The 16,975-nt window shown below is 39.1% G+C and overlaps 2 protein-coding genes across 3 annotated transcripts; one reads left to right on the top strand and one right to left on the bottom strand.

Moving 5' to 3' along the window:
- The first annotated feature begins 2,280 nt into the window (after positions 1–2,280).
- On the top strand, positions 2,281–12,582 carry prss23 (serine protease 23). Of its 2 annotated transcripts, none has more exons than XM_067386272.1 (2): positions 2,281–4,914; positions 7,597–12,582. In XM_067386272.1, exon 2 carries the CDS (start codon positions 7,615–7,617, stop codon positions 8,743–8,745), a length of 1,131 nt encoding a protein of 376 aa, XP_067242373.1. In that variant the 5' UTR covers positions 2,281–4,914; positions 7,597–7,614; the 3' UTR covers positions 8,746–12,582. The 2 variants fall into 2 exon arrangements, with proteins under 2 accessions (XP_067242373.1, XP_067242383.1); XM_067386282.1 differs by lacking the exon at positions 2,281–4,914 and adding an exon at positions 4,930–5,215.
- On the bottom strand, positions 11,983–16,475 carry cfl1 (cofilin 1). Its single transcript, XM_067386293.1, has 4 exons — positions 16,334–16,475; positions 13,426–13,724; positions 13,087–13,163; positions 11,983–12,791 (listed from the first exon to the last, which is right to left on the bottom strand). The coding sequence occupies exons 1-4, from the start codon at positions 16,334–16,336 to the stop codon at positions 12,676–12,678; spliced, it is 495 nt and encodes a 164-aa protein (XP_067242394.1). The 5' UTR covers positions 16,337–16,475; the 3' UTR covers positions 11,983–12,675.
- Between the last annotated feature and the right edge of the window lie 500 nt (positions 16,476–16,975).

Here is a 16,975-nt window from a genome sequence, read left to right as displayed (position 1 = left end):
CTATAAAAGATTTGAATCTGTGCACTAACCACACCTGTGTATGCAAGACAGAGTTCATACATACATTCAAAGTGCAATTAACAGGAGTGGCACTGAATAAGCCTGGGTCTTTATTCCTGTATTCCAGAGAAGAAAGCATGGCCCCCTGAAAGGGACTGTTATTGAATACTCTTCAAGCTACTGTGGCTTCTCAGTTTACAGTCCAAGACAAAAAGTCTGCTATCATCTGTCCCCCATACACATTACTTATAATCAGGGATGGGAAACATACAAAATGGAATGATTCTGATTCCAATTGCTATTCCTTAAAGGAACACTCCACTTTTTTTGAAAATAGGCTCATTTTCCAACTCCCCTAGAGTTAAACAGTTGAGTTTTACCGTTTTCGAATCCATTCAGCCGATCTCCGGTTCTGGCGGTACCACTTTTAGCATAGCTTAGCATAGTTCATTGAATCTGATTAGACCGTTAGCATCGCGCTTAAAAATGACCAAAGAGTTTTGATATTTTTCCTATTTAAAACTTGACTCTTCTGTAGTTAAATCGTGTACTAAGACCGACAGAAAAAGAAAAGTTGCGATTTTCTAGGCTGATATGGCTAGGAACTATACTCTCATTCAGGCGTAATAATCAAGGAACTTTGCTGCCGTATCATGGCTGCAGCAGTGCAATGATATTACGCAGCGTCTCTCACAAACATCTCCATGGTTGCAAGGCACGTTCCCTGTGCAAGCAGGGGCTCACAGGCGCTGCGCAATATCATTGCACTGCTGCAGCCATGGAACGGCAGCAAAGTTCCTTGGTTATTACGCCTGAATGAGAGTATAGTTCCTAGCCATATCAGCCTAGAAAATCGCAACTTTTTATTTTCCGTCGGTCTTAGATTTTACTACAGGTCTTCGATTTAACTACAGAAGAGTCAAGTTTTAGATAGGAAAAATATCAAAACTCTTTGGTCATTTTTAAGCGCGATGCTAACGGTCTAATCAGATTCAATGAACTATGCTAAGCTATGCTAAAAGTGGTACCGCCAGAACCGGAGATCGGCTGAATGGATTCGAAAACGGTAAAACTCAACTGTTTAACTCTAGGGGAGTTGGAAAATTAGCCTATTTTCAAAAAAAGTGGAGTGTTCCTTTAATGGTTCCATTAATGATTCTTTTGAATTTTTGAGAAAGAAATGCAATTCTGTTGCAAATGGCTAGAACCATTTCAGTGATCAATACTGTGATAAAACAACAAATAAGAATGTAAAATACCACTGACAAAGTGTATCTTCAAAAATAACATGTAAGTAATTACATTGATTTGGCCTTATTGGCCATAAGTACAACCAGTGTTTGGGGTAAAGCATTACAAGTAACTTGAGTTACGTAATCAGATTACTTTTTCAAGTAACTAAAGTAACGTATTACTTTTTCAATTTACAACAAAATATCTGAGTTACTTTTTAACATTTACTGACTGACAGCTCTCCTGTCCCCATGTTGACAGAAGTAAAGTGCAGAGGTGTTGTGTGCGCTGTGTGAACATGATGTTATTGTAGTTCTAGACTAAGTGTGAACATGCATTTACTCATCCCGCTTGCACGAAAACATTCAGTATTCCTCAAAATGAATAAAAACAGAGTGAAATGCAATCTCAGAATTTTATGCAAACCTGCAATAATTAACTATATTAAATTACACAAATATACTTTATGTATTTAATCTCACTTTATTATCCAATGTTTTTGCTGCTGAGCTTCAGTGATCTAATTCAACCAAACTAATAAGCCAAAATTACTTTAGATTACATTTAGAAATAAGAGTGTTGAACTTCCTTCTGTATCATATTCTTCTTTAATCCAGAATGGCAGCACAGCTGTTTGTTTGAGCTGCGCCCTCTACTGTACAGGTGTAAATATGCATTTCATTCAGTCTGAGGCTTACTCATTTCACTTTTGGTGTAAAGGCCCTTAACATTTGGCAAAAATAGAACTTTTTTGTTGTTAATAAAAAAACAAACAAGCAAGCCCAGCCCAGGTGGGAAAATGTAATGCAAAAATAATGTAACGCACTACTTTTCATAAAAACTAACCAATTAGTTACTTTTAGGGAGTAACACAATATTGTAATGCGCTTTTAAAAGTAACTTTTCCCAACACTGAGTACATCAATATTAGTTCTTGGTTCATGGAGTCGTATATGACGATTCAGATTCTACTCCAACTGTTGTGATTCACTAAAAAAAGTCTTTCCTTGAAATCAAACTTCACTGGTCATACTGTGTTTTTCATTCACTAAAAAAGACCAGCATATAAGAGTTTATTACTTGTGAATCTGAATGTTTTGAATAAAAAGAACCTGCTCATAAGCGTCAATAGCTGAAAAATCACCTGTTAATTTTGGATTTACTAAAAAGAGTAAGAGTCATTCGTTTGAAAATCACACTTCACTAATCGTTGTATGTATTGCGCTGATTAGTAATGAAAGGAACACTTTCAGACCATTTTAACGCAGTCTTCCATCCGCTGAAGCTGATGAGTCGTGTAAATCATTCAGTTATGTTGTCTTTTTTAATGTAACCTCTTCTTGGCTCCCAACCTTAAAATTTATGTAGCTGGAAAAGTGTTCACTTTAATAATGACTTTTGAGGTTGTCAGTCCACAGTGGTACCAAATGCCACAATATCCCGCTTCAAAATATGTGCTTCAGTGGCTTTAAACTGAAGCATTATAAGGTAAAAGTTGTGTATATGTCTGTGAAGGAAGCCCAGTGTCCTCTTCATTGACATTTTTGCTTCCTTTGGTGGAAGAATTCCCCCTTTTCCAAGGAGCTTCAAAGCCTCTGCAAATTATCCAGTGTTGCTGGTGAAAAGGCTTTTCAGTTTGTCTAAAAAACTTAAAGAAGAGAAGACAAGAATCAGTTGTTCTGAAAATAGACCGCCTGGTGAATAGAGAAAAGGCCACAGAGCCACAGGACTGAAGCTGGAGCTGGAGGTGATAAAAGATCAGTTTTGGAGGAATGGACACACTTTCAAAGGCCCCTCCTCACGGCATGTAGCCAGGACAGGTCAAGAACAAGAGTCCCACTGTTAAGAGATCTGGGGATTGTCCAAGGTAGCAGATTCCTGTCGAGTGAATGAGCTTTAGGCTGCATTTCCAATGTCCTAACCCCTTATCGCTAACTGTGAAAGAGCATAGCAAATATCAGTGGCTTGTCAGCTAGAATGATATCCACTTCAGTCTCTGGTGGCTTGTGATGTTAAATAAGATATATGTCTGGAAGTGTCTGAAAGAAAACCAGGAGAAAGGGGAGCAGGAAACAGACAATGAGAACAGCGTGTCAGTGCCAGCACACATCAACCAAATCTCGCTCACCCACCGTGACACTCAATGTAGTACATGATACCATCACTGAACAGTGTTTTGCTATGGTATTAGACATTTACAGACCTCCAGAACCCCTACAAGACTTCAAACATTCCTTATCCTGGTGCAAAACCGCAGCTTGAGAGAACAGCCCTGGGGCATTGTGGAAAAAAAAAATCTATTGAATTGGAAATGAAGCAGCTGTAACATTAACTTTAGTATGGAAGCCTCAAAGTAAAAAGCAGATGAATAAAGAAGTGTTTGCAACTTATACATCTACAGCTGCGACTATCACAGTGTGCCTTTATTTCTTGCAATGTGACTTTGAATTTCATAACTGTAGCCATATTTCACAATGCGACTTTTACATTTTATCTCAATTACCTTTTTTATTTATTTTTCACTCTGAAGCTGCAGGCTTGCATACTTTGGCACATTGTGTGGCTTGTTTAGTTGAACAAATGTGATATGATTTGATACGCTTTTTGTTATGCACTTGAGCAACAAAAGCAATTGAAGCGCTTTTCCCTGTTAGCTTTAATCAACATACATACACACACACACACACAGTGCTGGAAACTATTTAAAGCTGTGTATATAAGCCATTAAAGCCCCTTGTTTTGTGCAATACATCTGAGAAATGGAACTCTTTTGACCACAGAAAGAATGAAAGAAGGTGTTTTGTGCAGGTTAGGGCAAGTGGTGTGAGCTTGATGAAGATCAAGGTCAGAAGGTTAGATTCAAGCTTGCACTACGGCTCAAGACGCCATCACGACTGCAACACACCCAAGTATTTCTGGAATGTGTCCTGCCATAAGACCAACCCTGGTCATTTTAACCCCTTTAAACCATAACAGGTAAGATTACACCATAATAAACAATACATGCTAAAAGAATTACCTAAACGCATGTACATGTGTGTGTACTTGCTTTGATTGGCATACATGTAGGGCAATTTAACTGAACTGAGAAGGAATGCATATCCTCAAGACATGCCTGCCTTGACTGTCACCTATGTTTGATAGACAGCTTATTAACACCTGTAGTAGGAATATTTTAATGTATGCCAAGACATGCCCAGAATAAACGCTGTGTAAGCAGAAAGGTTCGTCATTACATTTAAAGAATTAGGATGGAAAGTAGAATGACGCACTGTGCTGAACACGTATCAGACTGTTCACAAATAGATGTTGCTTTTGGACGCACCATCTTTCCCTTTATCCCTGTGACGGTGGCACTAGGACCACGCAGGAAGGCGCAATATTGCGCCTCGGTTATTGGGTTTGGGCGACCTCAGTTTTGCACTTCAGCAATCACCATTCAACTGAGGGCAAGCATGCCGTTTGATATGTTGAAATAAGGACTCTTAAAAAGAAGCAGTTTTTGAAGAAAAGCTGGCGTTAAAAGGATTGTGTATGTTTTTGGCGGACCTGTCACGCACTCCAGCACTTCAGAGTGGAGATGGGAGTAAACCTGGAGAATGGGATACCCGGTGAACTTCCAGGAGACGAATATGTGATTTGGATTTAAACAAGCCTTGATTATTATTAACACAGCTTGAAGTTAAGTATCCTCCGCGAATTGGTTATATCTGAAAGTGTTTTGTGTCATTTACTCGGTCAGACACCAGCTGTGGCGAACATTGCTGCTCTTGTTGGCTGCACGTATAGGCTAATTAAATCCCCATTTTAATCGTGATGCCTCTAAACATTGCAAGTTGTTAAAAAACTATTTTATTTAACGTATTTTTCTATAATAAAATTCTCATTTTGTGTAGTTTTTTGAATACTATCTCCTGGCTGCCATTTGCGCAAGTGCATTGCAGTTGTTGGTTTGTACAGCGCGATGGGAAAGTGAGGGAAGGTAAATACAGTTTGTTTTCCTTGAGTTTAACAACAACGCAAGGCGTGGATAGGGCTGGTTGGACATTCATTCATGATGTGAAAGACAACAAAAAAGACGAGATTGGGGGTTTTGGGGACAAAGGGATATTGTAGGCTATAGGAAACAGGTTGTGTCCAGGGAATTCCTCATGTGTCACTCATGGGTGTCCATGATGAATGGAGAAGATGATAATGTCACTTTAAACTAGGACTTCTCAAATAATTTTTATTATGCCAAACTATCATGTGCGTCGCGCGTTGTTTTTGATGATCCATTAGGCAATCCCAAAAAATAAAACGGTTAAATTAAATTAAATTATAATAAGTATCTCAGTCTTTTTTCCTATATAAATTTGATTTACACAAGTGATGTTCAATCATAAAAAACTGATTTATTCTACATGAAGTGACCCCCCTCACCCCACAGGTGCCACCATGTTGAAATCACATGACCAGCCATAAACAGCAATAGTTTATATATAGATAATTTCTATAATTATATTAAGCACTTTTAGCCAGCACTTTGGGCATATACAAGTACTAAATAAAACAATTATATACAATATAAAATGACAATAAAAATTACAGAGCGTAGCATGAGACATAATGTAGCATTACAAAAAAGATAAACAAACAGCTTTAGTAAACAAACTTTTTTTATCCAGGCTGATGGATATCAGTATGATAAGTCCAAAACCACTGGTGCTATTAGAACGGATAAGAGCCAGCTAAAAGAGTCGACACTCTTAAAATTAATTGTTTCAAAAGGGGGTTTACAGCGATGCCATTTTGGTTCCCTCAAAAAAAAAACTTTCAGTGAAGTTTTTAATTAATTTTTTTTTCCCCGTGAAAATTTTTTCCTTCGTCATGCCTTAAAATAGCTTGAATGTAAATCTAAATCTACACCCTTGCCGCATTTAGTATTAGTGGATCGGATCAATGAATATGAAAATTAGCCCAGCCTCCACTCGCTCAAGCCAGCTCAGAGATCCACTCGGTCAACTTACTGAGTTAAATGCTGCGCAATGGTATCGCTCTTTACAACATCAGACACAAAACGGTAACTAATATGCTTGCCTTTTGCTTGACGATATTATCAAACAGCTAATAATGTGTTGCTAATGTTACTCAAACCATGTTCCGTTCGCCATCTTAGTCAGACAGCTGCTTTCTAACTATCAGTATCCTTACAAACGCTTTGAACAACTCAGAACGTCGGTGGAAAAAGGCATATAGTTCATCATAACATACATCATATACCCGCCTAAATCAACCCGATTTTTCATATCAACAGAAAAATATACCTGGATAACCTGACTTCTCTCGAGACTAGTTCACTGCTAATGATATGCTAAAGCCCGCTGGTGCATTGACGTGATTGGTTACAAGTTTGTGACGTCACAAACACCAGCAATTTCAAACCACAGGTTTGTTTCACTGCAGTTTTAAAGGTGCTAAAGAGGATCTTTTCGTCGACTGAGAAACCAAAGACTGTTATTTTTTTAAATGAGCGTATGCGTAAGAACAACCCCCCTCCTTCACAGCTCATTTCGAGGGAACGCCTCCCAAAACTCGTGCACGAGTATTGGAACACGAGTGTTTACCACCGGCATTCGCTGTGTTGTGTTAGTGGATTCATTATGTCGGACTCACCGCAGGTAACTATCATAATCAAAGTAGTTTCAATATATCATTATAACTATCATAAACTAGTATAATCTGCAGATGTTACTCCTGTCTCCTGACAAAAACATTGCATGCAGCGCCTGTGGAGTGTGGAAAGTTACTGGAGCGCGCAGCCGCGCACAAGGAACGTCATGGCATTGATTGACAAGCCAGAGGGCCAATCATTGCGTAAACGATTGGCTGATGTTTTTAAGGCCCTACCTCATGCACAGATGATGCACCTAATAAATAGTCTTTTATCAGTTAGTAAAGACAGTTTCAAGTAATATTGCAAAAATACTCAGCAATGGTGTTGACATATGAATTTGCACATGGTTTGTCTTAAAGCATGTTACAAACACCACATTGACGTATAAACAACAGGGGGTCTTTAAAAGAATACTTTTTTTCTTAAGGCTGAAATACACTACACAATTTTGCACCAACATTTTTGCCCTAATTTACAGTCGATGAGTTGACATTGACACTTTAGTGTGAAGAATATTTTAATAATCTGAAGAACCTTTTACCACTATAAAGCCTTGTTTCCATGGATGTTAAAGATTCTTCATGGCACCATAGATGCCAAAAAAAGAACCTTTTTTAAGAGAGAAGACATTACATTTCTGACTATATATCTGCAAAACATCTTGAGTTTTATTTCATGCTTGCATATATATTTGTGTTTGCTTTTAGGTTGCATACATCTCAGCCATGGTGCCTAACCGCGCACTGGGTCTCGCCCATCCTTGCTGTATTGGCCTGCTGTTCTTACTCCTCCTGCCCAGCTCGGTTTCCGTGAGAGAACCTCGCCATCAGTCTCATGCCCACCTCCCCTCGCTGATACCTCATGCCACCCTACCGCTGTCCCGCTCCCGTTTCAGCGCCAAAGCTCAGCTGGACTTCACTACTCACTGCAATGAGAGCTGCTACCACAAAGGAGAAGACATGGATAAAGAGAACCTAGCTTTCGAAACACTTTATGCAGATGGCTCCCGAACATTAACCACTGTTGACCTGGATGAAAATGACACTGAACTTCCATTCAGGCAGCCCAAAGTAACCAGCCCCAGACATAAGCGGCTAAAACGGCAGATTTACGGTTCAGACGGACGCTTTAACATCCGCGGTGACCACTTCCTTCTGGACTACCCGTTCTCCACAGCCGTCCGTATCTCTACCGGCTGCACTGGAGTTCTGGTGTCCCAGCAGCACGTCCTGACCGCAGCCCACTGCGTACATGATGGGAAGGATTACGTCAAAGGAGCGAGGAAACTCAGGGTGGGCTTTCTGATCCCCCCGTCTGTTAACGGTACAAGGCCGGGTCAGACTCCTGTGAAGAAACCCTTGGTGCGCTGGGTGAGAGTTAAACGGACCCGAGTTCCCAAAGGTTGGATTCAAGGTCCTCAAGAGGTCAGCATGGATTTTGACTACGCGCTTCTAGAGCTGCGTTGGCCTCACCGGCGTCCCTTCATGCGGCTGGCCGTGGCACCAACCTCAGACAATTTGGCTGGTAAACGCATCCACTTCTCTGGATTTGACAGTGACCGGCCCGGGGAACTTGTGTACCGCTTCTGTCCAGTGGAGGATGAGTCCAATGATTTGATCTACCAGCACTGTGACGCCCGCCCAGGTGCGAGTGGCTCTGGTGTTTACGGACGTGTGTGGGATGATACTTTAGAGCGCTGGGAGCGCAAGGTCATCGGGATCTTCTCGGGCCACCAGTGGCTGGAAATCAATGGAGAGAATCGTGACTACAACGTGGCTGTTCGCTTCACTCCTCTGAAGTTTGCTCAGATCTGTTACTGGGTTCATGGAAATAAAGTGGACTGCAATCAGGACTGAAGACATGACACACAATATAAAATCATGGACAACATATGACATAGAACCTGCACTTTACAGTCATTTACGGGTGTGGCTACTGAACCTGAGACGAAAGAAGGTCCAAGGCTGGTAGATCGCTACCCACAGGCTTTGATCACTCACATGGGTTGAGCTGGAACTTTATTTAACCACTACCTTTAGTTTTTGCTCGCTATACTGCCGACGTTACACATAACTTTAGACTTTGAGGTCGACAACACCAGTAGATTTATCTTGTCAATTGTTTGATCTCACTTATGTGATTCTCTCCACAGCCTTGCTTTGTTCACATTCCACATTACAGAAGCTTTAAAGGGTGATTTCACTTTTTTAACTTTAGTTAGTGTATAATGTTGCTGTTAGAGCATACACAACATCTGCAAAGTTACGACGCTCAAAGTTAAATGCAAAGGGAGATATTTTCTTTCACACAATTCTCTTTAAGGACTACAACAAACGGCTGGTAGGGACTACAACAAGCTTCTTCCTGGGTTGGTGACATCGCTAACCTTTAAATTTACATAAAGCCCGCCCCCGACAACATGCAACAAAGGGGGTGAGGCCATGTTATTGCATTACAGTACATAACGTAACACAAATGCAATAGCATGTCATGAAAGCAAGATTATAAATTATAACCGTAATTTAACTAAACTATACCTGTTCTATCTTCATGCAGCATATATTCTCAGGCTCTGTAGGCATCTTACAACAGTTCCCACACAAGCGATTTATAGATGATCATGATAGAATATGCTAATCAGTGACTTTAAGATGGTTAACTCCACATCAGCTACATAAATTCATTAACTAACCGTTCAGAAACGTCCTATTGCATTTTACATGTTGTCACTTTTCTTGAGTCCATCATTTTCTGACTCCGGTTTGAACAGTTTCTGATATTTTCAGTGAGTCTGCATGAGGTAATTGGCGCTGCTAACATGAGCTTTTGAAACTCCGCCCTCTTTGTAAGAGCAGCAGCTCATTTGCATTTAAAGGGACACACACAAAAATGCAAAAAGTTTTTGCTCACCCTCAAAAAGTGACAAATTTAACATGCTATAAAAAATTATCTGTGGGGTATTTCGAGCTAAAACTTCACATACACACTCTTAGAGACTTATTTTACATCATGTAAAAGTGGCATTATACCACCCCTTTAAAGTGTTGTTTGTACTTTTAGAAACTAAATTGGGATGGGGGTTTTGTCCTCATGTCATCCCTTGGGTTTTGTGTATCGTTAGATTAACACACAGTTTATTTGGTGACTAAAAGTAGAGGCAAATGGGCAATGCTTTCTTCATTTTCATTCCTGTTTGGTCTGTTGAGCATACTTTTATTTTTTTCTAAACTATGATTAGCACAATAAGATAAAATCGATGACTTGAGATGTGGTATGTGTTGTTAAATTGAGAGAGTTAATAGAACAGAGTATTAAGGTATAAATATTTAAAGCATAGATTAAAAATCCTTTAGTTTATGTTACTGCAGTGTATACATCTGGATCTGTTACCCATGAATACAATTCACTCTTCTACAGTTATACTCTTTTTCAAGATAGATGGAGACCTCAAACTGGTAACAATACAGAACCTTTTTTTTAAATAATTTTACTTATTCTTTTATGTTGGATTAATATAAAGATTGAATATTAAGAGAAAGGTTGTGGGTGTAAATGTTGATTATAATTCTATTTTAAAAAAGCTTTTATTTTAATAAACTAAAATATGTATCTTGTTTTTGCTGTCTTTTCATTGCAAATTTCTAAGTAAGATAGAAAAAAAGTGATAATTATAATTTTGGGGGCTGCTTGTAAAATGTGGCACTGATACCCTCTGGTGGTGGTAAGAGGAAAACGTAAAAAAAAAAAAATATTGTGCCAGAAACCACTGGCAACCCATTGCAGTTCCAGTAACTTTTTGTTGTATTATTGTTAGTTTATATTTCATAGAGAATATGCGAGTTCAGTGTTGCAGCAGGTACTAATAGCTTAATTCAAAATTGCAAAAATGTGCAGAGTGCTGAGACGATTGTAGTTCAGCATATGTACATTTTCCAATAGGGTTTTGAAATGAATCTCTGCTGCCCTCCACTGGTTGACGTGCACAGCTTTCATTCATTGAGTCTTTCACAACATGGCTGAACAGTAAGTCCTCACGGTTCGGTCAGTCAGTCAGGGACGATTATACTGACGTGAATGCATTATTCAACAGTATTGCAGTAGCTCAGGGATTTAATATTGCACAAATTGTCCAGAAAGCTATTTTAAAGAACAGTGGGTAGTGTAGCACACTACACAAGTCACCTTAAATTGTTCACAGAAATCCCTGGGGTATTTTTAGTGAAATAAATGTTGTCAATTGCTGATACCCATCCTCAGGTTGACTACTCCATTTACCCTCTACATGCTAGATATGTACATATGAATGCAGGTTTTTTTTTTTGTTTCCTTCAGTGTATTGATGCTACATGGATCTGTACATTTACAAGGTATCTATTCTTTTAAGTGCCAAAAATGGCAGGAGGAAGATATTGGCCATTAGGAAACATCAATTTGAAACGATACCACTGCCATTTCTCAAGAGAGCTTTAAAACATTAGCCTAAGGAATGGATTTGATCGCTTTAACGGAATTGCATTTTTATTGATTGTATCTAATGTAGTTGACATGCCATTTATACAAGATGGATTTGCAATCAAAGTAGTTTCAATATTAACAGCCATTTTAATTATCTTGCAGTCTACATTATTAAAGGCCACCCATCAAATCCATAGGGAGGATGATAAAGCAATCAGAGTCTTTGTTTGGATCCATTTGAAACTTTATGAATTTTGCAACCATCACATATATCAGTGCATAAACCATGCTGAACACTGATAAAACAGCAACAAATGCAGAATATCAACACACAAATGTAAGCAAACATCTATGAACCAATATAAGAGATCAGCTCAAGAGGATTGAGAAATTAGATTCACCTTGGGGTGCAAAACAAGAAAACAAATCCAGCCTCCTCAGATTTTCCAAACATGAAGAAACAAACCAGTTATAACAGCGGAGTTGTTTAGTGCTTTTTTATTAGAGATAAGGAGACGATACAAAACATCCACTGACCAATATCAATCCAAGCTCTGTACACAGGCTGCCCAAATATAATCGCTCCTCATCTAAACCTCATACGTGTCCATCAATCCATTCAATCCAATTCATAAACAGACCGCTCATCCACTAGGTCCCAGATTTTACAGGTAGAAGGAATGTGTACAATTTCTTGACACCAGTGCCATGGTTTTGAATTACATTTGGAAATATTTAAATCAGATGGAATGATTAAATTATTAAAACAATGTGTGAGCAATCAAAATAAAACAAAAGGGGGGGAGGGGAGAGTAAACTGTTCCCAGAATGGTCCAATAACAGTGTGTGATTTTGGAATAAATTTTGTACTATACCTAGTCTCAACACACATACTTAGAAAAACTTAACTAGACGTTTGGCAAAAAAACAAAAACAAAAAAAAAACTAAACCTTAAACAGTATGTTGTATAGCTGAATTGCAACAGCTGCTGTCTCACTCTTTCCTTTCAACAATCCAATGGAACCCAGAAAGAACGAAAACCTGCCAGTACACATTTACAGTTATATTACTTTGTTTTTATAATCATCATCCTTCATTTTTGTTTTTTTAAGATCTTTTTTTTTCTCTTTTATGTTTTTGTTCTTGTTCATTGTATGTGTGAACTGGAATGACAGCCTACATCTTTCATGTGTGGAATTTGGAAACTGTCACTGTTGCCCAACCCTCCCCACCCACATTAACCCACCCTGTGGCCCCAACAAACAGTTGTGCTGGCCCACCTGCCCCACCCATGTTGGAATGAACGGCTAACCCCTGAAATGCGTCAGCCTCAATCGAGAGGTTGCCCCTCAAGAGTTATCACTGATGAACCCCCAAGCTTCTCAGCAAGGGTCTTTCGGTCCTTGATATCTTCCAGACCGTTCACTTGCCACTCATGCTTGATACCTGTGAAACAAGACAGAACAAAAATGCTACAGATCTCACATTTACATTTTTTTTTAATAACAATATCATAGTTAAATTATAGCAAACAAACAATTAAAAGTCTAATTTATGTTTAAATATAATTAGCTTAATTTATAAATATGCATGCAACATTGTTAAAAAAAAAGTTTTAAATTTAATATAATGGATGAAATTATACTTCATTTAATTCAATTAAATTATAAATGAAATGCATTTTATTTATTTGATAAATGTACATCTCTATTTTGTTTTCTTTTTTGATAGACAGCATTACCTGTGAACTTCTTCTTGATGGCATCCTTAGAACTGGCGTAGATCATCTTGCTTTTAAGAGGGGCGCTCTCTGGGGCCCTGGACAACACAACAAGAGATCAGATCATCTGTTTCACACAAGTCTATATTATTGGCATCCAATCCTGTTACTGGAGATCTATCTTCTGGCAAAGTTCAGCTTCAACCTGAATCAAACACACCCGAACCAGCTAATGAAGACCTTCAGGAGCACTTGATAGTTACAGACAGGCCTGGAACTGAACTCTGCAGGAAGGCAGATCTCCATTTAAACCAGGGTTTCCTGGTCCTGAAGTACACTCACAGACCCTCAAAGACTCACCAGAAAATGAAAACCAGGTCCTCTTTCTTGGTTTCTTTAGTCTCATATGTGGCATCATAGAGAGCGTAGCGACAGTCATTGGGAGGAAGCATCTTGACAAACTTAATGAAGGGATCTCCTTCGTCTCCCTGCAGGATCTCTTTGCCCTCCTCCATTATGATATGCTTCTTATCCTCACTCAGGCAGAAAAGAACAGCCTTCTTCCTCCTCTTCCTCTCCTCCTCATTGGGTTGAGCCTTGCGGACCTTCATGTCGTTGAAGATGGTCAACACATTCTCGTCCACTGTAACTCCGGAGGCCTGCGAGCACACAAACAGGATAAGGTCACATCACGGAGGGTCCTTTTGAATAGAGATGATGTGCAAGGATACATGAATGTGGGCAAAGTTAGAATTAAGTGGGATTTTGCAACAAAAAGTCTTGTCTAATCTAGTTAGACAGGCTGCCCTTTTAACAAAACTGGATACTCAGACCTCATTTGGCTGAATCCAGACTACCGGGATGGCAGGTTTTGCAGTGACTAAACAAAAACCTGACATGGGAGAAACAGGACCGCACACTTCAAGGGCAGTGGAATGAGAGTCATAGCAAAATAACTTTAACATTCTGGGTGAAAATTAAACATTGCAGGGATTTGGTTTCCGCTCCTGGAAAAAAAGTTAAATTAAATAGCAAGTCAAAGAAAAAAAAAAAAAAAAAAAAAAGGGCTAGTTTGAACAAGGCACCATTCTTTCCTGGTCACACGACTTCTCAGATATTATCCAACACATTTGAACAGAGGGAAGGTTGGGCACTTCCTCAAAAAGAGCTGATGAAATTTATACTAAAGGTCTGATTTAAAGCAAAACCCTTGAATGTGTTTAAAACTGGCCATAGAGACAAGAGAGATCCATGTCATACAAATCTGGTGTACAGCTTTAAAAATCACAAAACAATGATTCGTCTGTTAGAAATCAAAATGGCCTCAGTCACACCAGTCTCATGAACATACTCAAGTCCTCTGATTTCCATTAGTGACTAACGCTGCGTTGCCATAAACGAACATTCAACCTTTAGCTTCTGAATAGCACATTAGGTGGACACACAGAGCCTTGCAGGGTGTAAGTTTGAGTGGCCTACTTACAGGAAACATACCTCTAAAGGGTGGAACCCGGTTTGCTTAAGGTGTGAATGATAGGAAGGCATTAAGATGCCTCATTACATAACATGATCACAAATGAAAAAAGAAAATAGGGCATATTAAAGGCCCAAAGGGAGAATCAGGATTCCCACACCTTTTGACCAATGCATCACCACGACTTTCAGTCTTATAAGGATTTTCCATGATTGTGGGATCCTTTTTTTGGATGAAGAGACCTTTCAGATAATACACAGACTACAAATGTAGTCTTTATTTGATCCATTTGTTTTGAATGCGTAAAAGCAGATTCTAGATATTAGATGCCAGATGAGGTCGCGAATATAATGTCATAAAATAAAAGAGCAAAAGTCCAAAGTTTAAGTACAAGCTGCTGGTAAATCATCGACGTTCACTGAAGAAGTGAAACCCAGTTAAAAATGAGTAAGCGCTGTGATACAGGAAATGTGACGTCGTGGGCCCTCAAATGAAAAGAGAGCTTATGCGTTTAAAAAATGTACAACACGTCGTCACATGCCTCAGATAAACAGGTTGAGATGTCGTTTGTGGCCTATGACGTCGTATATAGTCCTGGCGACGAGAATACCGAAACTTCGCACCGGAACCGGCATTTCCTTCAGCCTACACGCGGCGCGAGCGCAAGTATTTTTTTGTATCTACAGAAAGAGGTCGACGAATGAATGCAGCAGCTGCTGCTGCTGAAATAATAATAAAAACCAAAGCATATTCCAAGTCACAGACAAGAAACGGCATGTGCTTAAAGACAAAATGCCGATAAAACGACGAACAGGAATTATGAAAAATAAAAAATGCGTCGAGCAAAGATAAAACGCGTCCAACCAGGAAGAGTCGTGCACACGTTGCCAAACGCACAAGTAACGGTTTTAAAACTTTGCTTCCTTCCTTCCATTTTTATGATCATATTCAACATGAAACCGAGCTACAATCGACCTAAAACACGTTTGTAGTCGAGGTATCTTTTTTTTTTGGTCAAAAAAAAAATAAACCAACACCATCTGTGCATCAAGAATTAGGGTGGGGCCACGAATGCAGTGCTCGTGCAAGTGCTCCAAATATCCGCAAAATTAAAGCGTACTGAAGGCGAAAAGCGTAGTATAAACACGCGAGGATTCGACCTTAAAAGGGAGTAATCTGCGTTTTTACACACGCCCGCAGCCGCTCCGGTGCGGCAAATGCGAGTTTTCTGGCCGTGTTCAGTCAGACAAAGGACAGACTCAAGAAAGCGCGTCACCTGGCAAGCGAAAACGCAGTTAAACACACACGATACCAGCGGATATTGGTTTATTCACATTCTCATCAATTTCGCCGTGCGATGTAATAGTGTGTGCAGCGATGGGGCCTGTAGGTAGTGTGTGACGAAAAGCAGTGAGGCCTTTCCTGGGCCTCGACTCACGGAAATAAAGGAAGCTGAGCGGGGAAATGGCGCCAGTAGTTTTTGGATCTCATTTTTGCCAATCTCATCGCATCCGAGCAGCTGAAGGCCACGCGCAACCAAACCATCGAGAGCCGCGAGATTAACTGTATATATAAATGAAAGAATGCTGCAACAAGAGCCAACGAAATCCAGTTTGAGTTTTTCTAACAATTTATGGCAAACATAGCCTGCAGCTATACGTTAGTCGGCGGAGGCGTTGACAGATTTAATTCACATATTAGTCATTCATACTAAAATAATCATTAAACTCTCCAAATATATAGCAAATAGCTGTACATTTTATCATTATAATTATTATTTAAATGTAGACATACCATGGTTGCGTATCTGTGCTAGTCGGCGTCTGGATAGGAATTGAATGAGCTGTGATGCAGTCCTTCGGTCTCGCACACTTGATACAACACTCGGGCGCGCCCTTTTGCGCGCGGCCGCACAGCAGATGGGAGCGAGCTTCCATGTCACGCGCTTATTGAGGTGTTATGGGAGCTGTAGTTTTGGACTCTACACAAACGGTGGTGGGCATATTAAAATATATTCACTGTTGTCAGTAGTACGTTGGCACAAACATATTGTTGTTCAAAAGCGTTAAAGTTGTACTTTTTACTAAAAATTATTTTTTTAAAAATGCAACAAATGATATAGCACATAATGTGTCAATTTTAACAGTACTTTCAATTCTTTTATATATATATATATATATATATATATATATATATATATATATATATATATATATATATATAAAACTTGTAAATGTATTTATTTAATTCAACTAATAGTAATAATAATAATAATATGAAATTAATATTAACACGACTTTTTATTTAAATGCAAAATTATTATTTTTTATAATTATATTATATTTGACATTTAAATAGCTTTGGGAAATTCTTGTGATGGGGCTTTTTCTACCCTATGGTAACGTGACGTCGAAAGCGCTGTTATGCTACTAATGC

This window comes from Chanodichthys erythropterus, chromosome 1 (genome assembly GCF_024489055.1).
Source record: "Chanodichthys erythropterus isolate Z2021 chromosome 1, ASM2448905v1, whole genome shotgun sequence".
Classification (NCBI taxonomy): domain Eukaryota; kingdom Metazoa; phylum Chordata; class Actinopteri; order Cypriniformes; family Xenocyprididae; genus Chanodichthys; species Chanodichthys erythropterus.
The sequence above is the reverse complement of the archived record's forward strand: the minus strand, read 5'-3'. Positions and strand labels throughout refer to the sequence as shown.

What these genes read in the sequence shown, in the direction of transcription:
- prss23 (XM_067386272.1), top strand. Translation starts at nt 7,615, where the DNA reads ATGGTGCCTAACCGCGCACTGGGTCTCGCCCATCCTTGCTGTATTGGC.
- cfl1 (XM_067386293.1), bottom strand. An exon ending in GACCTGGTTTTCATTTTCTG is followed by an intron (nt 13,164 to 13,425) that starts GTGAGTCTTTGA and finishes TGTGTTGTCCAG; the next exon opens with GGCCCCAGAGAGCGCCCCTC. An exon ending in CATCAAGAAGAAGTTCACAG is followed by an intron (nt 12,792 to 13,086) that starts GTAATGCTGTCT and finishes CTTGTTTCACAG; the next exon opens with GTATCAAGCATGAGTGGCAA.